The sequence below is a fragment of the Syngnathus scovelli genome, chromosome 7 (assembly GCF_024217435.2).
Source record: "Syngnathus scovelli strain Florida chromosome 7, RoL_Ssco_1.2, whole genome shotgun sequence".
NCBI lineage: Eukaryota > Metazoa > Chordata > Actinopteri > Syngnathiformes > Syngnathidae > Syngnathus > Syngnathus scovelli.
The window spans coordinates 913,035-940,310 of NC_090853.1; the positions used below are offsets into that span (position 1 = coordinate 913,035).

General features: G+C 46.8%; 2 protein-coding genes across 4 annotated transcripts in view; one reads left to right on the top strand and one right to left on the bottom strand.

Moving 5' to 3' along the window:
* LOC125972719 (neurobeachin) overlaps positions 1-27,276 on the bottom strand; it is an 87,840-nt gene that overhangs the window by 28,045 nt on the left and 32,519 nt on the right. For all 3 annotated transcript variants that reach the window (XM_068651423.1, XM_068651424.1, XM_049726663.1), the window contains 6 exons: positions 26,843-26,907; positions 26,088-26,196; positions 23,917-24,083; positions 16,457-16,581; positions 12,160-12,315; positions 8,418-8,554 (listed from right to left, as the gene is read on the bottom strand). In XM_068651423.1, the coding sequence (XP_068507524.1) occupies positions 8,418-8,554; positions 12,160-12,315; positions 16,457-16,581; positions 23,917-24,083; positions 26,088-26,196; positions 26,843-26,907 (759 nt within the window). The remainder of the gene's footprint in view (positions 1-8,417; positions 8,555-12,159; positions 12,316-16,456; positions 16,582-23,916; positions 24,084-26,087; positions 26,197-26,842; positions 26,908-27,276) is intronic.
* Positions 6,081-8,222, top strand: mab21l1 (mab-21-like 1). The gene has a single exon (XM_049726679.2). It carries the CDS (start codon positions 6,473-6,475, stop codon positions 7,550-7,552), a length of 1,080 nt encoding a protein of 359 aa, XP_049582636.1. The 5' UTR covers positions 6,081-6,472; the 3' UTR covers positions 7,553-8,222.

Below are 27,276 nucleotides of genomic sequence, written 5' to 3' on the forward strand. Positions count from 1 at the left end.
CTGGAAATCTCACTCCCATTCATTTAAAAGGGCAAGATGATTTGCGTTACAAGCGTGGTCATGGAACAAATTTAACTTGTAAGTCAAGTATCACTGTAGGGTTTTTTTCCCCTGAAAAATGACAAAAAAATTGGCTGTTTAACATAAAAAAAATAAACTTATTATTGGAAAGTCAGTCATAGATTTCTCTTGTAAAGTGAACCCATATAAATGTGTTATTTATCGACAAAAAAGGTTTAAGCGTCACTTTCAGATGTATACAAAACAAAACAAAAAAGCCTCCTCTGAGGTCTCGGCGTGACGCGTCGCGGGTGAAGCCCCCCACTCTTGGGATGATAACCTAGCAGACATAAATCACGGCGCAAAACAAGGCGGGCTCATCCGATTCCTGAATGGAAATGATGTGTCAATACGCTGCCGTCCATTCACGCGCGTCAGCTGGCCCCGTGGCACAATGGGCTGGGGGCCGACTTATGAACTCCCGGCAGCACTCGGCCGAGTCCATAAAACAACTGGCGGCGCCGCCGGGGAGCGCCCCCGAGACGCCGCCCTCTCGCACGGACCAGCAGATGACACAGATGGGGCGAGAGCAAACAAAGACGAGGGCCCCTTTGTGCGGCCCGCCAAAGCCTTTCAAGAGCTATTCATGCAACAAATTGGGCAAATCTGGCCGGGCCGCGGCCGCTCCTGTTTTGCTCTTTTATTAGCATGAGGCCGACGTCACGCCGCGAGCGCGGCGTCTGATTTACTGCGGCCTCCTAAAAACGCTACAATTTAAGCAGACAGCGAAAAAACTCCAAACAGGGAGACTTGCGAGCTCCAAGAATTTATTGTTAGGCCACTTTATAGGCCCAGGAAACATGATTGGAAAGTCCGGTCCAAATGGCTGTCGCGCGGTTGACTGGAGAAGCGCGGGGGATTTACCCTGGCCCGTCAGTGAAGAAAGATCATACGAAAACAAAATAAGTCAAAAATTACAAATAATAAAAAAAAAAGAGACACTTTTGTTTTCTGGAGCTATCTTTTAGAAATTTGGATTCCCGGTGGCGCAAACAATGCTTGGAAATCATTGGGCAATGATATGCTAGCATGGATAGCATAGACGCTAACGTGATACATTAGCAGAGATAGCATAGATGCCAACATGTTATTTTGGCATGACTAGCTTTTACCGGTAGCAGGTATCGGTACTTGGACCACTTTATTTTACGGTTGAAAAACTGGACCTCTAAAGCAGGTGACCTCGGCCGAGGTCGCCGTGGAAATGACAACCGTCCTCTACTTTCTCCCATAAGCCTCATCGAGATGATTTTGAGGATGTTATTTAAAGCGTAAACCGCTTGAAGGAGAAGCAGCGCTGCTTTGTGTTGGCCCTTAACGACATATCAAGCTTGAGTGAGTGCCGTTGGCTTCCGTGCAGGTCATTAAATGAACGCGCAAGCTTCCTCTCATTAGGCCCTGCAGCAGCAGCAGCAGCAGTAGCAGCAGCAGCAGCAGTAGCAGGAGTAGCAGCAGCACAGGCGCAAGCGCAAGCAATCTGCATGGAGAGACATTTGTCATCATTAGCCCGCCTCTGACAGTTGGCACCCGGCACCTCACATCTCCACGACTGACAATTATGAACCCTTCATCCCTTATTTAGGCAACTCCGCCTAATTTTACGCCAGGCCTCGGAGGCTCGATCTGCTTTTGTGGACCTGCGCTTGGTCTCGAGGGGAGTGTGGGGGGGGGGGATTCAAGGAGGACGCGTGGAGGCGAGGGCTTCTGCAGACGAGCATCTCGGGGTCAGTGGGCAGATGATTGCGGCGCCCACGCGGAGAGAGCCGACACCTCGCGCAACATGAAGATTAATATGCTGTTTGTTTTTCCCCACAAAAACCACCAGGAAAGGAAAATCAGCTGAGCTCAGCGCAAAGCTACAGCGAGGCCTAACATTGCAAAATTTGCTTGGCCATCAGCAGCGTTTAGGATAATTAGCAAAAAAAAAAACTTGGCGTTTACGACAACAGTGAGTCTGGAATTGTGATTAAGTCCAGTAAAGCAAACTTCATGTTGGTTTCAGATTTTTTTTTTTTTTATCTACTCATAATAACAATATTTACCAAATTGTTACCTGACTTTTTAAAATTCTGGCCTTTTATGTCCAGCCAACAAAACCAGTCCCCTCAAAACAAAATGGCCGACTCCCTATAGGTTTTGCAATAGCATCTTCAGAGTTTTTGTGGGTCTACCCAAGATGGACGTGACTCTCCAACTTCAAGTTTCCAAGTGAAACTGGCGTCCAGGGCTCAATTTTGGAACTATGACGCTACCAACATTGCCAACTCATAAAAACTATGATTTATTGGACCTAATAATGACAAATTAAGTGATGACGTCATTGAATGGGAAAAGGCAGAGGTAAAAAGGGTTAACCACAAGGACGCCACATCGCTGCAACCCTTTTCTAAATAGTTGCTAAATTGTACGTCAGCCATGAGAAAGGTGCTTCAAAATGATTTTTTTTTTAAAGGCCAATTGTGCAACTCTTAATGTGGCAAACATGAGCCACACTGCTTCTAAATTCATGCAAATGCATGCATGTAATTTATCACAAAGGCTGACAAGCGTAGCATATTGCAGGAGGGGGAGGGGGGGGGCAGGGGGTGAAGGGCCAAACGAAGCTGAGCCAATCAATTACGATTTTTAATTTACACTTTGGCCACATTTTTTGTGTATAGGCGAGAGAGAGAGAGAAAAACTATTGCAGGTACGTATGGGAAAAGTTCGGCCATTGTCTGCTTGACTTGAGGAAGGTTGCGAGCCTTCAGGCGACATGCGCAAGAGGCCCGCAAAACAAATGAATGGACACAAGCCAAAGGGGGTCCGGCAAAATTAGCCGGCCTCCTGCGGAGACGCCATATTGCCGGGGAATCAGCATCGGAATAAGAAACTAAACAAAAAATCCCACTGACAATCTCATCAGATCATATCATAAACACGCAACAGCAGATTAAAGTATATTATTTTTTCGCGGCGGGGAACGTCACATCGCTGACATTCATAATCAGATTTAGACCGAAATGTGTCATATTATTAAATCCTCTTAATCTTATCGGCGCGTTAGCTTGGGAGCGCTACGGCAGTATATGCTAAACGTTCATTTTTTTGTACAAACTTCAACTTGCATCTTTTTATTGGGTTGCTGAAAACAAAAAGTTTCCAAAATCTTCATTTATTCACTTATTTTTATGTGAAAAAAGCATTAAACACCTTGCTTTTTGTTCTTCCAAAAAATGAAGAGGCAGCCATTTTGGGCAAATTTGCTGCTCTTGCATTTTGAACAACTCCTTCTAGCCGCCTATAACTTTGGGGGCTCCATTTTAAAAAAATATATATTTTTAATGTCATCAAGCTGCCGAATTACCCATAAATCCAAATTCTATGTTTTGGGTGGTGCACGACTTTGTGACATTTTTGGTGGGTCTCCTAAAGCTAGAGATTTTCAAATGTTCAAGTTACTAGAAGAATTTGCCAATTTTTGACACATTCTGACATTTTGGCACTTTATCAAACGGCACGTTTACTTTGTGCCAACATACAGAATTTGCATATGCATAATTGTAGGAATCCATATTATTTCTGTTGACTTCATCATACACACACAGACACAGACACACACACACACCCACACACACACTGGATCACCTCAGGCCACTGTCTAAGCACGAGTGTTGCGGTCAAAGGGGGAATTTCCAGTCAAGCCGGAGTGACCCCTGCCATGTTAACAGCACAATCCTCCTTCATACAGAGGAAAGGGCCAAAGAAAAATGGAAGACAAGAAGCAAAGAAGTGTCTCGTCCGCGAAACAAAGAGGCCTTGAAACGGGGTCACATGCGCTGGGAAAAATGGCGGGCTGACAGGGAGACAGCGGGAGACGCCATATTGATTTATGCAACAACGCGTGGGTCACCGAGTCGGCGTCGCATATATCAGAGCGGAGGGCCTCCTCCTTCAGAAAGCAACAACGCTCGTCAAGACCACGGCGCTCCCGTGCACGAGACGACCGCAGTGCCGGCCGGCCGGCTGGACGGCCAGCGATGCCTTGACAAGGCAGCACATGCTTCAGATTAGGAGGCCATAATCTGGGCCAAATCCCCGCGCCGGTATCACGCACGCACGCGCACCGCCGGCGAAGGGCCAAACCGAGAAGCCGGCGCTCGGGAGGTTACTGGATGCCGACGTCGCCGCCGCGCCCTTGTTCGTCGGGCGGGAGGGAATGTCGAAGCGGGTCTGCTTCTAATCAACGTGGCGCAGCGGGAGGGAAGATGGAAAAGACGCCGGTCCACTTTACAGTCGTATGGAAGAATGTTTGATGGTGGGACCGCTGTGTGTATGCTGACAAACATTCCCACCAAAATACACGGATAGTAGTTTTTTTTATTTTGGCGGGCGAGTTGTGAATGACAGCGAATAGCACAGCACAGGCATTTCTCAGCCCATTTTCAGGCGGGAGAGAAGAAAATGTTCAACGCCGAGGCTTTTACTTGTCTTCCTTGAAATATTTATCTCTTCCGAAATATCAGACTTCAAAGAGATCAAAGGCGAGATTGTGACGTCACTGCGCTGCCTGATTGTAATTTACAAAGCGGCCAATCAGATTTGCTCGCCTGCTCACGGCCGCTAGGGGGTGCATGCTCATTGGAGACGTGCAAAAAACGTTGTTGGAGCCATTTATCAATCTAAAATACTTGCGTCTTTGTTCTTTTTTCATTTGATCTGCTTTTGAAAGTGAGAGATGGAGGCAGGCGATGTTTGTGAGAGATGAAAAGATTGCTCTCAAAACGCAAAATAACAAGCTTGCATGCAAAGACCAACTGTGAAATGCATACGGGAACTATGAAAATATGATAACAGAAGTTCATGCTTCAATTATATTCAACACTCATAAAATGAAATATATATGATGGTACGAGAAGGAAATAATCAATAGTAACTAAATTATCAAATCAATCGATAATTATTTTGATAATCAATGACTCATGAGCAGACCTTGTTTCCTTTCAATTTTTCCAAATCCTAAGTCTCTCAAACAATCAGTCTCATTTTCTACGGTTCTTTATAACAGATTTTGTTTTTTATCTTGTGTTGACTCCAAATAAAGCATTTACACAATTTTCTGAAATGTTATGGACCAAACAGTAACCAAATTTTAATTTCCTGCACTGTGATTTTGAAGTAACTTTCTGTTTTTGAACACAGGGGTTAAAATTGTTAAGCAAAATAATGCACTGAGTAATACAAAATGACTGACAGATGAAGTGATTATAATGAAAATGTTAGTTTCACCCCTAGTCAAAGTAAAGCACATTCACATTTGCACATCTTGTCAAATTTAGAAAACCATATGTAAAACCAAAACTGAAATTTGTTTTGGAATTGGAGACGTTCATAAATGATTGGAAAACCGTTTTGAAAGAATTAAACATGACAAACGAAACGTTTTAAAATAACGCAAAGACAACTTTAAAGTGGTTGCTTTACTAAACGAAACGAATTTCAATGACGTCTATTAACTGGCTACAAAGTCATTTAAAAAAAACGGATTCTACAGCAAAAAGTTGTTTTCTTTAAACAAATTCAAATGTAAGGAGGTATCAGCTTGCAGAAAAGTTCAATCCGATCGCGTGAAGAAAATCTTTCAAAGAATGCATACAAATATAAATGACTTCCCCAGCTGACAACGAGCAGCTGTCACTTGGAATTCAACAGAGAACATTCGGGAGGAAAAAGCAATGCAATCCAGAAAAAAAAAAGGGGGGGGGGGAGAAAAAAATCCTAAAACTGCAACAATAACCAAAACGGGGGATTTTTTTTTTTTTTTTCCCCACACATGCATGTGCTGTGCGTGGGTGTATTTCCTCGTGCTTTTACTTATGCGTCCTTTATGTTGAGCACTTGTGACGTGCTCTATAAACAGCCGCAGCCGCCGCCGCCACCGCGCTCGATCGCTCGCTCGCTGCTGTGACGTGAGGCGCGGCCATTGGGCCAGCGCGCCGCCAACTCCTCCCTTATAATAAAGCCCGTGTGCGCGCGAGTGTATGAAGGCGCGCGCGCGCGTGTGTGTGTGCGCGCTGTCAAACGACAGCAAACGCCGCGGCGGTGCGCGCCGGCAGAGCACATTCCGCTCCGCGCAAAGCACGCACACTTGGCGGGGCCACTTTTCGCTCTTTTCTTCGTCCCATTTGCAAGTATTTGAGTCATGTTAAGTTGCGAGGAGTGAGCGCCGCGCCTTCCGCTCGTCCCGGAGCTCCGTTCCGGCCACGACCCCGCGAGTTCCGAATCGGGTATTATTATTTTTTTTGTTCCCCTTTTTTTTTCTTGGTAGAGCGTTGCCTTTTCCCCTTTAAAATTGGCTCCCGTACAAACCGCCGCGTTGGATCCGTCGGCGTACTGCGAGACTCCGGTGTACAACCCGGATCTCTGCCCCAACATGATCGCCGCGCAGGCCAAGCTGGTGTACCACCTCAACAAGTACTACAACGAGAAGTGCCAGTCGCGCAAGGCGGCCGTGTCCAAGACCATCCGCGAGGTGTGCAAGGTGGTGTCGGACGTGCTGAAGGAGGTGGAGGTGCAGGAGCCGCGCTTCATCAGCTCGCTGAGCGAGATGGACAACCGCTTCGAGGGCCTGGAGGTCATCTCGCCCAGCGAGTTCGAGGTGGTGCTCTACCTCAACCAGATGGGCGTGTTCAACTTCGTGGACGACGGCTCGCTGCCCGGCTGCGCCGTGCTCAAGCTGAGCGACGGCCGCAAGCGCAGCATGTCGCTGTGGGTGGAGTTCATCACCGCCTCCGGCTACCTGTCGGCGCGTAAGATCCGCTCGCGCTTCCAGACGCTGGTGGCGCAGGCGGTGGACAAGTGCAGCTACCGCGACGTGGTCAAGATGGTGGCGGACACCAGCGAGGTCAAGCTGCGCATCCGCGACCGCTACGTGGTGCAGATCACGCCCGCCTTCAAGTGCACGGGCATCTGGCCGCGCAGCGCCGCGCACTGGCCGCTGCCGCACATCCCCTGGCCGGGCCCCAACCGCGTGGCCGAGGTCAAGGCGGAGGGCTTCAACCTGCTCTCCAAGGAGTGCTACTCGCTCAACGGCAAGCAGAGCTCGGCCGAGAGCGACGCCTGGGTGCTGCAGTTCGCCGAGGCCGAGAACCGGCTGCTGCTGGGCGGCTGCCGCAAAAAGTGCCTGTCGGTGCTCAAGGCGCTGCGCGACCGCCACCTGGAGCTGCCCGGCGCGCCGCTCAACAACTACCACATGAAGACGCTGGTGTCGTACGAGTGCGAGAAGCACCCGCGCGAGTCCGACTGGGACGAGAACTGCCTGGGCGACCGCCTCAACGGGATTCTATTGCAGCTCATCTCCTGCCTGCAGTGCCGCCGATGCCCGCACTACTTCCTGCCCAACCTCGACCTCTTCCAGGGCAAGCCGCACTCGGCCCTGGAGAACGCCGCCAAGCAGACGTGGCGCCTGGCCAGGGAGATCCTCACCAACCCCAAAAGCCTGGAGAAGCTTTGAGGTAACCGGCCGAGCCGAGCCTGTAGTCGGCGAGCGAACGAGCGAGCGAGCCAGCGCTTCTCACGACCCTTTTAATATTTCTTTTTTTTTTCCGGGGCGCCTTTTGACCAGCGCCACCCGTTTTCCTAAACCCATCAACAAGAACAAAAAAAAAAAAAAAAAAAAAGGCTTTCATAATTCCAACGAACCTTTGACGAGACTTGAAACGCGCGTGTACATTTGATACTGTAAATGTGTTGATAGCATTGTGCTTCCTTCCAGTGAGATTGTGAATGTCGGTGGGCTTTTTTTCTTTATCTGCTAGAAAAACAACTTAATTTATACTTTGGCTCGATACGGTTTGTCGTCTTTCTTTTTCCTTTTTGCAAAGTTTACATTTGAGTGTAAAGCTTTTGTTAAACACACATTCCATCGATTTACTTGAATTTTTTATTTAAATAACATTTTTTATTGGCTGTTCTTTTCTTTTTTTTAAAAAAAAATACTTGGTCTGCCACGATTTCGTTTTATTAAATGACAACCTATATAAATAGTAAATATATATGACGGTAAAATTGAGAAAAAAGAAATGCACTTGAACTACACTGGATTATAACATCTGTGATCTGTTTGTTTTTTTAATTGTCATCCACTTAATTTAAAGAGCTAATAAAACCAATTCTTATATGTATTTGGTCGTCGTCGTGCTTTTGTTAAAAAGTCAACATTGATAAAACGTTTCAACGACGCGTTTGGATTAGCGAGACCGAGAGGCGCAATTTAAAATACCTCGACGCTGTGAGTTTGCGCAAAATGACAGCAACATGCAAACGTGGTTTTTTTTCCGGGGGGTGGGGGGTGGGGGGGATGCGTGTTTGCAACTGACCTTGGGGCTGACCCCCTTGAAGGCGGGGTCGTCCTCGTCCACCTCAAAGTAGATTTCGCTGCCGGTGATGGAGAGGGTCCCCCGAGCCACCAGGCCGGGCGCCACCAGCTGGGCCGGGCTACTCAGTACCACAGGGCCTGACGAGGCAAAACATGCACCTTACACACCAACTTGCACCCAAAAAAAAAAAAAATAATAATAATAATAAAATAGTCGCAGCACGTTTGAATCAAGTTTTGCGCTATTATTATTGATTACGTTTTAGGATTCGTGTATTCGCCACATTAGAATCCAAAATTCACCACGCACTTTCCAACGTGTCTAATTTATAGGGCTTTCCAATTTACAAACAAAATGTCGTCGTTTTGCAAAACGTGGAGTCGCCACAATGTCGGGAGGGGGGACATTATTAGAAAAGCTAAACGAAATTAAACCAGTGTAAATGCATTTTAATTTCTGCATGGTTTGGACTAAATTAAAAACAAAAGCAAAAATAATTTTTGCGAGGTTTTGCAATATTGTTTTTGCTTTTGTTTATTTATATATCGATATGTACGCGTGTGTATGTAATTTGTTTTAGCTCTGATGTTAATAAAAATAAAATAGAAGGAATAAAATGAATTTATATTATTACGACGCACTCGTGTATTAAAAAAAATCTCCGTCTTGGGTTATTGGTTTATAAAACGTTGTTTCCTTTTGCATATAGTGTTATAGACAAAAAACGTACAGCGTAAAAATGTAAAAAAATGAAATGAAACGCAGTTTCAATTGGAAGGTTTGGATAATACATTTCAAAATGCATTGGCATATATTTCGCAATAGCTGCATAAATTCACAGCCACCGCAAAGGCAATTTCAAACATTGTGATCTGATTGCATAATTTAACAAAAGGAGTATTGTGCTGAAAATACAAACTAGCACACAAACACGAGTGGGACATTGTTCACCAAAATATTAGGAACAGCCCTGCTCGGCCTGACATTAGGGGAGGGGGGGGGGGGGGGGCGAAGTTGACGTGAAGAGGCAGCAGGTTGCTTGCTCCTGTATTGTCACCTTGCTGGGCCCTCGCGTGCACGCAGCCACGCATGCGTGCAGAGGCAGGAATAGAAAGCAGGCGGATCTTTATCGATCCCTTCAAATCAAGAGGAGCCACTTGAACGCGCCATCAGTCTTCATCGGCGTCCTCGGGCCAATTAAAAAGATGCACGTACGGTAGGGCGACGCGGACGCAGCTCGCGCATCACCTTCCTTCCCCTGGTTACCGTGTTTGGTGACGTCAGCGGTCGTAACCCGATTGATGGCAACAAACCGGATTAGGAATTGTTGCCCGTATAATAACTGCATATTGCATATGGCACCGCACGCACGCATGTGCGGTTCGGCGACGGTTTTGCGGAGTGGGGCGAGCACATTGCGAGAAGAGGAGGATTAAAAACATTTTAATCCTCTCCCTCGGAGATCTTTTCATAATTAGACGATGTGGCCTTCCAATGTTTACATGGGAATAATGAAATTAAGGGCACGTTAACACGGGATTGAGGCTCAAGCAATTTGCAGCAGCGAATGGAAATTGGATTTTTTCACGTTTTGGGTGAAATGCAAAGGGGGCGTGGCGGATGATTAGCCGCAATGCATTCACATTAGAATAAAGCCTTATTATGAAAACGCAAGCATGAGACAAATTCAAACTCATTTCGTGAACAGAAATATCTGAATGTTTTACACTTTAAATATAAAGCACAACAATAAACCACATTGGGGCTCCCCGTGCAGGCTGAAATTGACAAGTTTTGGAGTGAAAAAAATTGAACTTTTCAGGTTATTTATATACATTATTATTTCTAAATTTACAAGGTACATGTGTCTGATCATCGAACATGGTCACACTAAACCACTGACATTTTTTTTAAATAGGTTGGTCAAATAAAAAGCACAAGGGAGCTTTTGTATTGCTTTTTATGCAGATGTACCTAATAAAGTGTCTCAAGGGTGCCCATTATTTGCAAATAATTTAATAAAACCTGCAAGAGCACATTCATCCAAATCTAATCAATTCTATTCCCAACATGGTTTTGCTAAAATCTCTAAAACAATTTGAATTTACACATGTAAAAATATGAATAATCCTAATATTACCACATTTTCCATTATTGGTTAAAAAATACGGCATTGGCAAACACTCCTTCCCCAATACAGAACAAGGAGCTAAAATGGCTTCCGAGCCTCCAAATATGTATCCATTTCAAACACGTCATCTTGTTTCTCGCCGACTTTAACACAGCTGGCTAAGCAGATGAAAGTAAAATATGAGCAATGTGCAAAATGTGGACGAGAACGCTGTCGGTGAGTCAGCCTTCACTCTGGACACCGATGCCATTCCTTTAGGCGTCCACGCACATGCCTGCATATTATTAGTCGGATTATTATGAGAGTGGATGCCGGGCTGACCTTCACCCTCCACATTGAGAGTGTTGAGTGTCCTCATGCCAGCACTTGCTGTGTGTGTGTGTGTGTGTGTTTGCTCTAATCACAGCTGTCTCAAGCGCCTCGCACCCTAAAGGCTGGCAGGGATGAGCTGCGTTGCCGACACGGAGCGCGTCCCAGCGCTCTCATTAGGCCTCCTCGCGCTCGCTGGCGCTCATAAATACATGATAAATACATCAGCAGCTTGTAGGAGGGAGAGAAAGTGCCAGTGGACCTTGGGGGAAACTCCCAACGCTTCAGGCGGCAGACATCCACAAAACAATGTTCCTGCCTGTGTGTGTGTGTGTGCGTGTGATGTGGAGTCAAAGAAAGAAATGCTAAATGCTAATAGCCAAGGCATCGTATTGCTTGGAGCGCAACGTTTGCTACCATTCTTTGTTTTGATTATGGAATATTGGACTTGGTTGGAGTAACCATCAACAGCCAAATCGTACATGGTCGGCGATGAACTCCTTGCATTGCTATTAAAAGCCACCAGGGGGCACTTGTACATGATAAGTGGGAATTGAGCATCCACAAGAAGAAGAAGAAGTAACTTTTGTTTGACGCTGTTGCTCAGTGACAGCATCTTGCAGCATACTTGTGTCATTTTGGTTAAGTACTCTGTTTTTATGAGGCAGAGTTTTTGTTGTTGTTTTATTATTCTGCTTGCTTGACTGCAGAGGTTGGCAGGAAAAAGTCTGGCCTCTCCGTCACCTCCTCAACGAGCTCGTACTGGCACTCGGCGGCGGCCCGCTTTCGAGCGAACTGTTTGCGTGGACGCGCGATGGGCTCAATCCTGCATCTTGTGTCACATTAAAAAAAGAAATTAAAAAGTCATTGCTGTTCTCTCCACAAGATCAAAAGAAAAAGAAAATGTTGCCACGCAAAGCCAAGGTCTCTCGCACTCGTCCGCGCACGAAGCCGCTAATGTCTCACATGCGGTTTCTAATTCACTTTTTGGACGGCCGCTTAAAGTTGAACTCTGGCGGAGGCGGCGTCCCCTCGTCAAACTGCGGCGGTGCCTCGTAAACCACCCACAGAGATATTATGGGATGTCGGGTGAGCCTCGGATAACGTTTTCCGACACGTTTGTGTTCAGATGTTTCGAGAGATAGCAAAACTGAAAGAGATGCTAATTTTGTGTTTTGCAATTAATAGCATTAGCGAAGGCTATTTAGTCCTTTTGAATATGTCATTGTTCTATTTCCTATGTGCACCATTTAAAAATGCAAGCTAACCCAACAACAATGGAAGATTCTAAAGTGGACTTACCACCCAGATTGTCGGCCTCCTTTTCCTGCAGCAGGCCGGCAGAGTCGTCGTCTCCCTCCAGAATCAGCTCCGTTTCGGGGTTTTGGTTGGCAACACTTTGGCCGGGGAAGAGCGGCGGGGAACTCTTTAACTTGACCAGCTCGTCTTCATCGGCCACTGCAACAAAAAAAAAAAAAAAGCAAAACCTCAACGACACAGTTAGGAGTTGGAAAAATAAATCTTGATCAAGTGTTTCCATTTGACACTCGTATTTTATGCACGCATCAGAAGGCGCTTTATTCCCACTTAACTCAATCACTGCCATTTACAGACAAATATCCATTTTATCCTGGCGTTGAATCAGTTAAGGTCGCTGTGTGATGAATGTGAAAGACTGGCTTTTGGGTGGAGAACAAACTAGAAGGAGCGTGTTAGCATGCTACACAAGCAGCAAGACGCCGCCGCCGCCGCCGCATGCCACAGCGTATATGGCGCCGACTGAAGGCATTTGAACATCACAGGTGCGTTTGCTTTCATTCGCAGACAAGGTCAAGAATGAAACACAACGTTTGCGTCTTGAAAGACCAACGGCTCGCCGTCGATTAGCGACGTGGCTCGCCCGCTTTTGGAGACGTGACAAGATGCGAGGCTGAACAGACAGCGCAATTAGGTTGCGCCGGGACGTCATCATCCGCCTGCCTGAAGCTCAACCCGGAGCACGTCTCGCTACGCGTGTTGTTGCCGCGCTCAGACGACAGCCCGCGCCGTCTTTCGATGTGTCCAACGGAGGAAAATAAATCGACGACACCAACAATTGTTGGCTTTTTTTCTTTTTCTTTGAAAGACAGCGTGCTCAAATATGATTTTCTGCATCTGTGCATCCATTGCACACCACATCCCGGTTGCTCACAATAATCTTTTAAACAAATCCAAAATGCTCGCTTCCTGCTCTGCCTCGTATCTGGGGCGCTCTGGGCAGATGGAGGGAAGCAGTTTGAGCGATTCGGGGGGAACAGGGAAAAAAAAAGAAATGGGGCCTCCCTCGAGTTGGAGGCCAAAGTCCACCGCGGGCTGGAGATGAAAGCCAAACGTGTCATTTTGTAAAGTATCCCGCTGAAAGGCTGATGAGTAGACGTGCTGATGTTTGGATTGGCACGTGGGAGCACCGGGCCCGACTAGACTAAATAAACGCGGCTAATTCTGACAAGAGAGCAAAAAAATCACACACGTCCGTCCGTCCGTCCGCCCGCCGCTGTTTTGGACGACGGAGGGTGCGTTCTGGAATCATCAAAGAAGGCAAAGGAATTCAAATGCAGCGGCGTCTGAGTCCATTTTCCAAATCCGGCACGTTGGGGAGGAGATGTCGTCCATTTGTTTATGACCATCAAACTTGGATAAACATTTTAATTGGTAATAGATTCAGATCTTTTTTTAAATTATTTGAGTGTGTAGAAAGTGAAAAGGCAAATACCTTTTTATTTTAACATGGAGACGATTCGATCTGGCCGTTCACACACGCGTTAGCGTCGGAAGTGAGCAGAACGGCGTTGACATCCGAGCTCCCGTTTAAACAAGGTGGCGGCGTTGGCCTCGGGGATCAGGATTTCAAAACACAAGTTTATATTCTTACGTGGGGAAATGTTCCACACATTACTGTATAGCACGCTGACCTCAAAGGGAACTCGAAAGGCACTTGAAGTTTTGGGAGCTTGCGCAGGAATGATTCTGTTTTATGTCTCCTGCTGTCAGCTCTGTGTAAATAACTCGGCTGATTTGCGCAAAGCATTCTGACATCTTACGGAATGCACGCGAGCCAGCTCCAATATCAAATCCATCGCTGGGGTTTGCACGGCCGGCCTCCTACGCATTCCACAGAGAGCCGAGCCGAGCAGAGCCGAGCCGAGCCGAGCGGCGGGCCGCGATGGCCGCTTCGCCAGGGATTTCCAAACAACAGGCAAAGGCGTCGCGTTTGAGCGCGGCCGGCCGTAAACATCGTAAACGTTGATTTACGCGCCGCTTCCTCTCGGGGAAATTTTCATTCAATGTGCGAGGATGCTCTGCGAAGTGTCTGCCGGAGCTTGAAAACACTCGCGGTCCGACTCGGCAAATCCCAGCCCTGCTACAAACGACTACAATGGAAGCCCGTATAAAAAATACAAGTTTAAATGAAGCCCCTCCCCTTTTTCAACATAGTGTGCTAGGAGTCCTGTTTTCAATGGAAATTGAGCTTCGTAGCACGCCGACCGCAGAGGACAATCGGTCCGTCTGTGGCAATCAGCGCCATGCCAGGAGGGAGGAGATGAAGCTTCTCCCCTGATTGGCGACAGCGAGGACACCCGGAGGTAAAACACCCCGTTAAACACTTGGATCAATATTAACCTGACTTCCATTTCATGCTTGCCCGCTTCCAATCAGCCCACAATATACTCCCAACAGCGCCGAATGTGCTGGCGAAGCTGCCAATGTGGCTAATAGACGACGAGACAGAGTGTCCGCCCAATCGCGCGCACGCACCGCACACAAAAAAAAAAAAGTGATGACAAAGGTCAAAAGCACAGCGCTGCCGCCAAAGACGCTTTTAGAAGCGTACGGGTTTGCTCCAACGCCATCATCACCTTCTGAAGGCCTCACCGTGACTGAAAAATCATTTTGACTGATTGGCGTGGAATTCGGTGGACAAGTGGATGCGAAACAAATGACATCACCAAATTGTCAGTCAAAACAAAGCTCGGAACGATGAGCCGCACTCGGATGTGCAAAGTGCTCAGCGGCACTTTGAAAAGAGGCAATCTGAAAATAACTCCTTTGAGCGCGCACAACAACTAAATAAAAGGAGCTCGTCGCGTTCCTCGGGAAAAAACAAAGGCGACGGTGAGACTGCTTCAAAACAGACACGGGCCACTCACTCATCGCAGTCTTCTTTGTGAAGACGAGACAAAAAGAAAAACAAAACGTCCGCGTGACTTTCATGGCTTCAAGCGAGCGGGGGAAGAGTGACGCGTGCCGCCGCCAGAGCTCGTCTGCCCTTCTTCAAACGGCAAAAAATGGCGCCTTGTCATATCCTGCCGTCAAAGTCGGCATTCTTTTTGGACAACCTGCCGCATTTAAGATGCTCGCAGAATGTCGACGGCTACATTCGGCAGCTCCTTTTAACAATTAAAATTGTCGATTGGACACAGACGGAGTCGCGGGTGACAAATGTTGAAGCCTTGGCGGAGGTCAGCGCTCCGGCTTTTAATTGTCGCTGAGTCGGCGATGGTGTCTATTTACTGGCAAGCCAAAGTGTCCTTGGCGGATGACATTAGAGCTTTTTTCTTTTTGCCTGACACACGTCAACACATCGCATTGAGAGCGAGAGAGCGAGAGGCCACAAAATGAGTCAATGACTCAGATCACCGCCCCCTCCCGACAACACACACACACACACACGCACAGGCGCAGGGAAAATTAAGAGCAGACGGCCCAATGATTGCTTGTATGGACCACCTGCAGCTGCCATGTGTTGGCGTTGGAGCCCAAATCCAACCAGATGCCTTCCTGGACTTGTTCAACCATCCTTACCGGATCAACGCTGGTCGACAACTTTGTGGTCCAGACTAGAGTAGATTTAAGAGTCACTTACGGATTTGGTCTGTAACATTTTGAAACAAATGGGGGAAAAAAAAAAAAATCGCTCTCTTCCAAAGTAAAAGCAAATTTTGATTCAAAACAACGATGAGAGGTCTGCTGGCACGGACGACGATGTTGAAGGGCTGCAATTTGGAGGATTGGCACAATTTGAAATTAAACTAGGGCTCAAAACAATGAATTGATTGCCAGAGATGATTTGGGATTATTTTGACAATGGATTAATCGTCAAATTATCGATTCAGACATTCATAGGTCAAATGGTAAAAATAATCGGGCCTTTGATAAAGGCCCGTTATTGTTCCGCAACTTGAACATTTTCAGCCGAAAGCCATTTGAATGTGTAAAAAAAAAAAAAAAAGAGGCTGAAAGAGGGTCGAGCAGGTTTAAGGTTATTAGCTTGTGAATCAATACGCTCATTCCGCATTTGCTTTATAAACACAAGGCCAGAAGGGCCGCTTAATAGCGCCGCTCTTTGCGTAAAAGTCACTCTTGCGTTAAGTCTGAGGAACGTTGACCCGTGGGCCAAGCGGGGAGGACAAAAAAAGGAGGCGCCTGGTTTTTTTTCACCAACGACATGTTTTGCAGAGGATAAAAACACCAATGAAAGTCATGTGTCATGTTCAATTGCCAGGACTAAATGAGCCACATGTACACCGCCACCACCACTACCACCACATCGTGAGCTCACCGTACTCCTGCAGAGTTTTGCACGACACGTCCGAGTGCGTCGAGCCCAGCGGGTTCCTGATCAAGCGCCGCCTCCGCCGCAGGTCGTCCTCCCAGTAGTCCAGACGCCAGAAGTCGTGAGGCGGCCTGCGAGAAAAAACAGGAAGCAACTTCAACCAATGCCCTTCTGCTGAACAAGCAAAAAAAAAAAGCAAAGCTCATCAAATGCAGTACAATAAAAAATTAAAATAATACATATATACATATATGTTGTGTATATATAGATATGATCTGAGTCAACAGAAAGCGAAAGCAATGGTGTAAATAACAGCAGGGAGCAGCAACCGCCGCGGCGTCCATAAATCACACGGCCGGCCGGTCGGTCGGCGCTCCATTAACAAATCCAGCGTCAAATTACAAGTGAAAATGGCGCAGCTTGCCTCATTTTTTTTAAACACTCTTTGCTTCTTTTAACAAGTCTTGTAAATCAAAGGTAGGCATCTCCCACGGACAGCATGGGCTCTAATGAGCGTGGGGGTGTGCTTGACGCATGAGCCTATAAAAGTGAACCCCGACCGCCACCCCCACCACGCAAACGTGCGCCAGAGATTAAAATAATGTGCTGAAATATTCATCGTAATGATTTCCAGAGCCCTGGAGCAAGCGCACTGAAAATTGCATTTTTATTCATTATTAATAATGGCAAATTAGGGTTGTTAAAAGCAAGAGAAGTTGGGTTGGGGGGGGGGGGGGGGGGATTAATTCCAGCATGTGGTAACCATCTTTTTGTAAATGATTATTCCGACATTAGCGAGAATCGGGCCGGCCGGGATGGCTTTATTGCCGGCCCCTAATGCAGACCATTAGGCACTGGCAACGCAGATAGGTGACTAAGTGCTGCTTGTTCTCACGCTCCAGCTGGACAATTTGATTTCATTATTTATTCACAGCCTTGGTGGAGGCAATGCGGGAGAATGCGTTGCCTTTATTTGCCCTTGAGCGGGAAAAAGAAAGGTAATTACGCATACGTGGCAACCGTTTTTTTTTGCTTTGAGTTGGGAACAAAAGTTTGAGATAAGAGCAAGAGATGTGGCATTCTAGTTGACACGAAACACTACAAACCAATTAAAGAGAAATACAAGTTCTGTATTCAAAAACTAGAAGTTTGCCCTACGCAGATCTGCTAGCTTATTGCTAACACACAATGCCAAATGCCATACACAGGCTAACAAAACTAGCATTGTTATGGTGCTTGTGCTCGTTTAAGATTTGTTCAATGCTTTGTTGATCGTAAACACTCGGCGGGCCAGAGTAAAGAGCGGAGGTGGAGGCCCGCACGCCACAGTTTGGCCACCCTTCCTTCAAAATGCTCCTTTCGCTACAACCTAAATACAAAACACCCGAGATACTTGAGCGAAACCTTGGCAGGCGGCCGTCTCCATCAACGTTTGGCTCGTGCCGGCATATCGAAGGAGTCTAAACAGATTAAAGTGTTACACGGATCACATGACAATGTTGAGTGCACTCGCACACACACGCGCACACACACAGAGTCCTTAACGTGAATAGCACAAGTGTCAGAAATCAAGCGGCTCAAGAGACTTAGCTGAGATTTGACAGCAACAAGAGCTCACTTTCAGTTAAATATCAATCAAAAGGCAGTGTGTGTGTGTGTGTGTGTGTGTGTGTGTGTGTGTGTGTGATTGTGTAAAGGTTGAACGCCGCTGTCCTATATGCAAAGCGAATGCCTGGAGCTTGTCCTCTGTCAGTCAGAGCGTTTAAAAAGGAGGATGAAGAGAGAGAGAGAGGGAGCGAGCGAGATGTCAGTGGGCGTAAAAAAGAAGAAAGGCACGTAAATGATATTGTAAATGCCGGATTACGCCGCGCCAAAAATGTAAATCCAGGCCCAAGATTACGTGCGCCTAATTCGGGGGAGGGATAAAGCCTCCACTTTGAAGATCCACCCAAGCGCATTCAATGTACTTTTATCAGGTCTAGCACAGGAGGTCCATTTGTTTATTTTGCCTTGATCAAACGGTTAGATGCAAAATAAATCTGAAAGTGTTAACGCTGACACCATTTCCAAAAAAAGATAACACTTGAGTTGGATGTTATGAAGCTCAACATGTCCCTAATGTAAAAACATTTGAATTATATATTGCAAAAAGTCCACAATCAAAGTTGCTCGGTGAAGTGACACAATACTCAGACATTTCAAAAACAATATTGGTGCTTGGCCAATATGAAAGAACATAAAATTCTCCATTTTTATGGGTTAGTCAAAGTGGGGAAATGTCAAAGGCACCATCTGGTGATAACCTGCAAATAAAAGCTGAAATGTTGATCTCAAGCCAAAATGTTTTCACATCCCAAAAGGGAGGCAGAGCGTAAACGTGTTGTGCTAACGCAAAGCTTGTCGCCGTAACTGACTGGACTTATTAAGTCGCAGACCTTCGTCAGTTAACGCATTTCGCCCGGCCGGCCGGCCGGCCGGCTTCATGACAACAATAAAAAATGGTCGTGACGAGGCCCGCCCGGATACCGGCAGAATTTATTAGCGCGCTCGCCAATCAATCACCTAAATGGATTTCAAACTGCATTTTAAAAGCTAATTTTCCTGCACTGATAACCTTCGGGAAACAGGAGCGCCGTTATTTATGAGGGCTTTCAGCTTTGCCTAAGTGTGGCGGGATAAATGCAGCAAAGGGGGACCACGTTGTCGGACTGTTACTCTCCTCTTTTCATTTTTAGGCTCCTGTTTTGTTATTTGTGAAAAATTTTGCTCATAAAAGCGCAGGGTGAGACGCAGGTTTCCAAAGCAAATGAAAAATGATGGATTTTAAAATGCGCAAAAAGTGAAACAATGTTGGATTGGACGGTGCTAACAAAGCAACCATGACAAAACACAACACGTCAAATTAGAAACCCTGAAAATGGCAGATTTGCTGTTCAATTTGCTTCCAGGGTCCTTGAGACTTTTCCCTTCTTCTAACTTGCCAAAGGGGGCGCTACTGAGCTGTTTTGTTGCATGACAAAATGCGATTTGCTGGACATATTGTCAAAAATGACTAATTCAAGAGAAACCCTAACCTTGCCTTAAGTTGGGATATTGGAAAGGACAAAAACATTTTGGTGTGTTGTCATCCTTTTCGGTAAAAACACACACACAGGCACACACACACACACAGGCAGGCAGGGTCGCCTCGCTGATAAAGGGTCCCCTTTTATTCTATTTATACTGGCGGGAGGATTTGTGTGAGGCAGCCAGCAGGGAGGACACAGACATGCTGATTCAATAAAACGCCATTATGCTCTTTTTAAAGGCGTCAATTGGCGACATGAGTGAGGGGCTAATTATTATAAATACCAGTAATCACTGACAATTCTATTCACGGGGGGTCATGGCTGGTTTCTCTCTCTCGCTCTCTCTCGCACGCAAGCACGCACTCACGCACAAGACAAGACAAGACGGCTCTTCTTCCAGATGACCTTACACACTCTCGGACTGAATTTTACTGCCTGCGTGTATGCGTCGAAATGTGACAAAAGATACGTAAAATAAAAAATACAGCGGAGCCTTTAACGACTGCTGTGCCTTAATTGGATGATTTGCGTGCATTCAAACTCGGGTTAAATAGAAGCTAGCACGCAGCAATTAGAGTTTGATGATGATGCTAGCACCACCATGCTCCAATGTCTGCATCCAACATATCTTTTGGATTTTTAGCTAGAACCTACTTGAAATCTTCCAAACACATGCAGGACAATTCTGTCTTTCTGCTTTTAAATGGGAGCCTGTTTTTTTTTTCTTTTTCTTTTGGTTCATGACCTGAAACAAGCGACCCGACTGGCTTGTTTCCTTTTACCGTCACTTGTCAGGAAGTAAGAAAGAAAGAAAAAAATCTGGCAGGCGTTGAGAGCAAAACATCTCAAATAAACGTTAGTTCACATCAGCGCATGATGAAAGTCATCTGCAAGCAAAAGTAAGAAAAAAATAAAAGTAACCTTGTCTGTCAGGCGAACGGAACAGCTGCCGTCAGATGAAAACTGAAGCAAAAGAGCAAAGTGGTGGCTGGCAGCCACATGCTCCATGGGCCACTTTCAAAGTGCCCAGTCAAGTCAGCAAAGAGATCGGCACTCAAAAGTTTGCCAAGCAATATTACAGTCCCGCATCATGATCACATTAGCATGTAGCGCGTGTGCTAACAAGTACGCTTTCATCTCCTCCATGTTTTTTATCTGCTGCTTGCTCACTTTGCATAAAAAATCATCTTCATCTAAAACAAAGAAATTTGGGTGAGTATTCCAACAACGTAGCAAAGATTTGCTTAGCCTAATGCTAACAAACAATGCAAATGACAATAGACGGGTTAACGGCGACTTGAACACGCGTCACTGTCAGAGTGGACGAGCCAACATTGTTCTGGCTGAGGCTTTCATCCAAGATGACAGTTCAGACCTGAAAGCTGCCCTTTGCGGAGGAAAAAAAAACATTCCACCGCAATGCTTGGCTGCAGGCATGGCTTGCGTTCGTTCTTTTGAGTGATCCATTTTTTCCTGGTCCAAACGCGACGGGTGGAGTTGATGTCAAATAGCTCAATTTTGGTTTCATCTGACCACAGCGCTTTCTCCCACACATGTTCATGTACTTGTTTCACTCAATAAAAAAAAAAAAACACATCATTTTTCAAACTGTACTGTGAAACGTAAATTCCCTCCCACGTTCAACTTGCAACTTTTGTTGTACGTAGCGTTCTACCCGAGTCCGACTTTGCACGATGAAGCTGCCTGGGCTGGAAACAGCCACTGACCTTGTTCTTGTGTATTAGAATTGATGTCCTTTTAAAGCGAGACCAAACACTGGTTGGCTCGCGTAATCATATTTTAAAAAAGACTTATTGTTCCCATTCGTCAGAGATGAAACTGGCGGCAAGGAGAGGGGAAGCCAATGTTTGGCTGCCTTAACACAGATCGATAGGCGGCCTCCATTTTGCTTTCTGCTACAGAAAAAAAGTAATTATACAGAAGAAATGTTGAGAATCAATAGAGCAGTCAGCTAAGGTTAAGGTCTGCTGCGGTCGCCAATGAATGGAGGATCCTTCGTCAGCTGTCACCGATGCCCCCCCCCTGAAGAACCCTGCTAGGAAACGAATCAGGCTTTGCCTCTGAAGGCTTTTGTGTTGTAATCAGCCTAAAAAAAAAAAAGCGTTTGGCGTAAGGGTGGTTCTCTGGAAGTGTGATCCAAAAACAAACTCATTCAAAATGACCAAACCGGGTTTGCGGCAAGGCGGTGTTGTATTATTGCCACATCAGAAGACAAAGTTGAATATGTTGGTTAAATATAGAACGATATAGCATGACTATTATCACGTTAAAATATGACAAGTTGCGTTACAAGGTGACTTATTTTTCCATGAGGCAGCAGCATGCAGAAAGGCTGGATTCCTCCACCTTGACATCTACTTTCGCTTTGCGCCACCCTGAACTTTATAATCCAGCAGCGGCAGTTCAGAGGTCAACAGCAGAGGCGACCGGCGGCCAAGGAAATCATTCCCTCCTCCTCCCTTCCCGAGGCAAGAAAAAAAAAAAAAAAAAAAAACGCTTCTGACATCCAATTTTCAAGTTGATTTATCAGTGCAAAGCCAAAATTGATAGTGTGTCATTACCGGGCAGGGAGCTGTCGCGCCGAGACGTATAAAAGGGCTCCTCGTTTTGATTTAGCGCGGCGGATCAATACCAGCCTATACAGTTTCAATTTGAGGGCTATTGATTTTCCTCCGCCCACTCCGTACAGGGAGGGGCACATTCATCACGGAGGAGCCGTATAGCGCCATCTAACGCGGCAGCCCGAGAGACGGACGGGGCCGCTCCGTCGGAGTCGCGTCACGTGACCATCCGTCCGCCCGCCCGCCCGCCCGCCGCCGCGCTTTCTGAGCATTCTTTGACTTTGCAGCAGAGCAAAAAAAAAAAGCCTGCAGATGTTTGTCCTTGTGCGAGTCCAAATTTAACACGGGACCTTTTGGGGTATCTGAAGAATTTTTTATTTTCTGCAAATCAAACGAGCGGTTAAGACACCTGGGAACTGCTTGAAATTTTGAGAAAGGGAAAAAACAATACATATCTCCTCCTAATACGATTGTTTATCATTGCCGCCGCAGCAACGATAAATATCCTCGGGCAGAACTTGAGATTTCAGTGCATTAGGCAGAAAATAAACATTTACAGCTAAGCTTTCCGCCTGCCCCCCCCCCCCCCCCCACACACACACACACACACACACACACACACACATTCACTTCAACACGCCAGAGGGCTTTCTATTTTACAAGAGCGGCATAAATGGGAAAGTTAATGTAGCATTGAATAAGACTGAGCTGCCGTGCATGCGACGTCGCCCCGAGCGCTCGCCGGCATATTGCGTCATTTTTCTTCAACAGCAGGTTACCATTAAAATTGAATTTGCTGCTTTTGAGGGGGAGGGGGGGGGGGATCCATTTACTACATGGCCGTCTTTTGTATCAATGCTTTGCGTCACACAAAGAAAAAAAGAGAGAAAGAGACAGCGAGAGAGAAACAGAGACAGAAAGAGAGACAGAGAGAGAGACAGAGAGAGAGTCACAAAGAGCGCGAGATCCACTAATAATTGAAGCAGAGCCCAAATCCACTCAGTTTTTTTTTTTTTTTTTTTTTTGGTGTGCCCCGACTGCTCCGACGGAAGGTTGAGTGCATTCGATGGAAGCGTTTGCAGCCCTAACAAACACAACTTGCTCAAATTCTGTTTCTCATTAGACAAATATGAAGTGTAAAATGTGCTCAGACAGATCACGTCATCGCTCATCTCTGCCGCTCGTCCGCATCCCAATCGGCGGTTTCGTGTATCATCGAGAAAGAAAAAAAATTGAGGCCGAATGATGATCTGTATCGTAGTTAACAAAAGCCGAACTACAATCTAGAGAGATCGTTTTTGAGCCTCATCTCGACCTAGCCGAGCTCCTGCCAGAGGTCTCGTGAAACAAAGATCACATGAGTGCTCCGTTTGTCCCAAACGGGTGCTTCTTCTTGATCTTTCCCCTTCGCTGCCCGGAGCCAGGGAAGTGGAACGAGCACTTATTTTAACAGGACCCTTGGGGGGACGGGAGGAGGGGGGAGCAGAGTTCGAAACGACCACCAGGTGCTGGCGTGCGTTACTGAGCAGGTCAATGAATGCCTGGACAGAGCCCCCCCCACCCCAGCCACACTGTCAGATGAGCTCCCCGATGGGCGCCCCGTGCCGTAATTGCGTTTGCTGACCCTGGAGGACTCTGGGAAAGTGCCATTAAGCGGCAAACTCATCCCAGCAATGGCGGCTTTTGAGGAAACATCTCAGCTCAGATCTTTTTTGTTTGGCTTTACTATTGGTGCGACTCTGGTGGCCCAAAACATTTGTTTACATCAGCGGCGGCCATTTGCGTCTACGACGGAAAGATCTTAGATGTTGCTCACCTTTGGCCCGAGGTCCCCCAGGCGCCATGTTTGTTGGTGAGGATGTTGACGATCTTCTGCCGCAGCTGACTGGCCGTCACGTGGTCTCGATGCTTGGCGGCGCCGATCAGGTGATCGCACATCTTCTCTTCCTCGCGTCTCTCGGCGGCGTACTGGCAGCAGTTTGACTTTTGATTTCACGAGAGGGGGGAAAACAAAACAGAGTCGAGATCATTAAACTGCATTTCACATGAATATATGCGCGAGACAGTTTTTGCGTCGGTGAATGTCAAATAAATAAAAGATAAACACATGAACTGATGACTCCATATGAACTCCAGACCAATGAAACGCTCCAATATGAATAAAGTCACCTCCGCCCAAAATGGTGCATTATTACAGAACAAAAAGTAAGATTCAGCAGGATTTTTTTTTCTTAAGAATGTTTTTTATGTTTAAAGTCACTTGAAATGTGACCGAATGATGACTTCAATATTAAATTTGCCCATTTTCTCTTTATTGTCTTAAGTTTACTGCTTGATGGGGTTGAGGTCAGGGGATGACGGTAGCTAGCTCCAATTAGCACAGTCAATCGTCAGAAATAAACAAATACGTATAATAGTACATCTGACTGAGTATCAATTTGCTACCAGGCTCTTTTCAAGATGAACCAGTGAACCAATTATTTCGGACACATTTCATGCTCGCAATAGGAGGGGAAAGGGAAGGCTGGCGCCATTCAAAAAGTACCGGGCCTCTTCGTCCCACATTTCCAGGCAACTCTGCTGACGGATTGCCTAATCGTTTGGAGCGCGGTACGTAGTTTTGGGGATTGTTTGTTTTCGTCAGTTAACGGCGGCCATCTCCATACAGAGGGCGCTAATAACGTTCGAGGACGACGACCACGGAGAGGTTCGCCATTCACGTCTTCTAATGGGGCATTTGTCACGCTGACTAATGCTCCGGCTTGAGTCAACACACTTGAGCGCGCCGAGATATGAGCAGACAGCGGAGAGATATAGCGGGGCTCCCTCCGAGGAGAGCCGTAAATCAGCGGGGGGGCGGGGGGGGGGCTCCCCGCCGGGCGGGCGGGGCTATTAAGAGCAGAAAGGAAAATAGTTTAATAGAGCCGCCAGGACCGTCAGCCGTCAAGGAGCAAACAGAGCTACATATCACCGCGCCGACTCTATTATTGGCCTCTCTTCAAGCGGAAATGGGCTCCTTTGTGTCAGGCCGAATAACAAGGCTGACTTACAAGGCGGCGGCGGCGGTGGCAGGATTTTGCACAAATCTATATTTGTGGCTCGCTCCACACGTGTGGGTCAGTCTCAAGTGCTGAAATTAGAAAATTAAACACTAGTAATAAGTCAAATCATTTTTAAAAATTCATAAATTAAAAAATAGATCAATAAAATAAATAAAAAAATAATAGTGCAAATGCCTGCAATTGAATTTAAGTGAAATGGAAATGTGAGAAGCGCAGATGGCTGATTAGCGTTATTTGACATTTTTAACTTTCTCGCAATGTGAAACATTTCTTGTGTAAAAGACAGACTGGACGGCGATTGTGTTGCGAAGGCCTCCCTCCCTCCCTCCCTCCCTCCCGGGAGGACGCCGGCTGATATTCCAAATCTAATTTGCTAACAGAAGCCGGGAGCTAATTGAATTTCCTGCGTCAATTTTAAAATCTGTCAGATATTATTCTTGAGCGTATTCCTCATCAAGAAGGTAACTCGATCTGCGCGCGGTCACGTGACCGCGTGCTGACAAATATCATTTTCAAGCGCGCTACGACGTGGCGCCTTCATTGTAAACGCGCCTCATCCGCGTCCCGCATCTTCAATCTTTGAGGAGCTGCGGCGGGGAAAATAAAGTGTTAGCTGTCAGACAGAAGGGCCAGGTAGCCCCCCCCCCCCCCCTGACCCACCCCCTCGTCTTCTTCTGACATTGCACGTCTCCCCCGGTTTATCTGTCGGGTCAAGGATCCCGGGCGACTGTAAATCAAGAAGCTGTTTGCCGACGGCTGCCGTTGGCAGATAAGAAAGTCATCAGTCCCCGCACGAACGCGCTGCTAACAGAGGTGACACACGCGGGCCTCGCTTGTGCTTGCTTGTAGGACACGCACACGCCAGCCTTCACACACGATCATGTTATTTGAAGTACATGTCTGCAAAAAGTGCAAAAGGCAGTACCTCAAACTCTGCGTGCTTGTGGACGTCCTCGGCTCGCTGTCTGTTCAGGATGAACTCGGCTTCGTTGGCCACCCGCACGACGTGGTCCTTCATGGCGTGACACAGCAGCCTTCAAAAGAATGGATACGCATGGATGAAACATTCTCGCCGATGCATTTGCAGCTTCAGAGGAATGATTATTTACCGTATTAAGTTTTCTTTTTTAATCAGATTTTTCTTTTGTGTTTTGGTGTCACTATGATGAAATGAGTTGAGGAGTTCCATTTAGACAAAAGTAGTGCTTTGAGGCCACGTTGCGGATCACTGGACACTTTTATGGATGCGGTCCTACCAAATTGTCATCACCTCAAACTTAGCTTACTTTTCAATTGGGATTTTTAGCCGTTAACATGAAGTCAGCACCACGGACAGCGCCGTGTGCCACCATCACTGACTCTTTGTCCCGGCGCCAACGGGACAGGACGGGACGGGGGGCACTGGGAGAATCCCGAGCCAGGCTGGGCACTCGGGCCAGATGGGTCAGCAGATGGGCGAGGAGGCTGAGCCTCTGCTGATCTGCTCAACCAAACCCCCCCCTCCCCTTGAGTATGTGCCACACCCTCAAAAGCTGTGAGAGGGAGGACAGCGCCGCGGGGAGCCAACCAGGCTAATATTCTTCCTCATTCACGTTCTGATGTCCTTCTACTTGAGACCAACTTTTCAGATAGACATGAAATTGGGCGCGACATTGCTCAATGAGGCTCTTCGTTGCGTACCTTCCCTCGTTGATGAGCTCAATGAAGGCCAAGCCGGCGTTCTTCTGGATGGAGTTCTGCCACTCCTGACAACAAAAACAACAATCAATGTTCAAATTGCCTCATTCTGTCAGAAACCAAAGAGCTGCAAACCACATGTGTGATTGCGCTGTCCCGCTCGGTGAAAAGATCCATCCATCCATCCATCCATCCATCTTCTGAACCGCTTAGTCCCCACGGGGGTCGCGGGCGTGCTGGAGCCTATCCCAGCCGTCATCGGGCAGTAGGCGGGGGACACCCTGAATTGGTTGCCAGCCAATCGCAGGGCACACAGAGACAGACAACCAATCGCACTCACACTCACACCTAGGGACAATTTGGAGTCTTCAATCGGCCTACCAAGCATGTTTTTGGAATGTGGGAGGAAACCGGAGTGCCCGGAGAAAACCCACGCG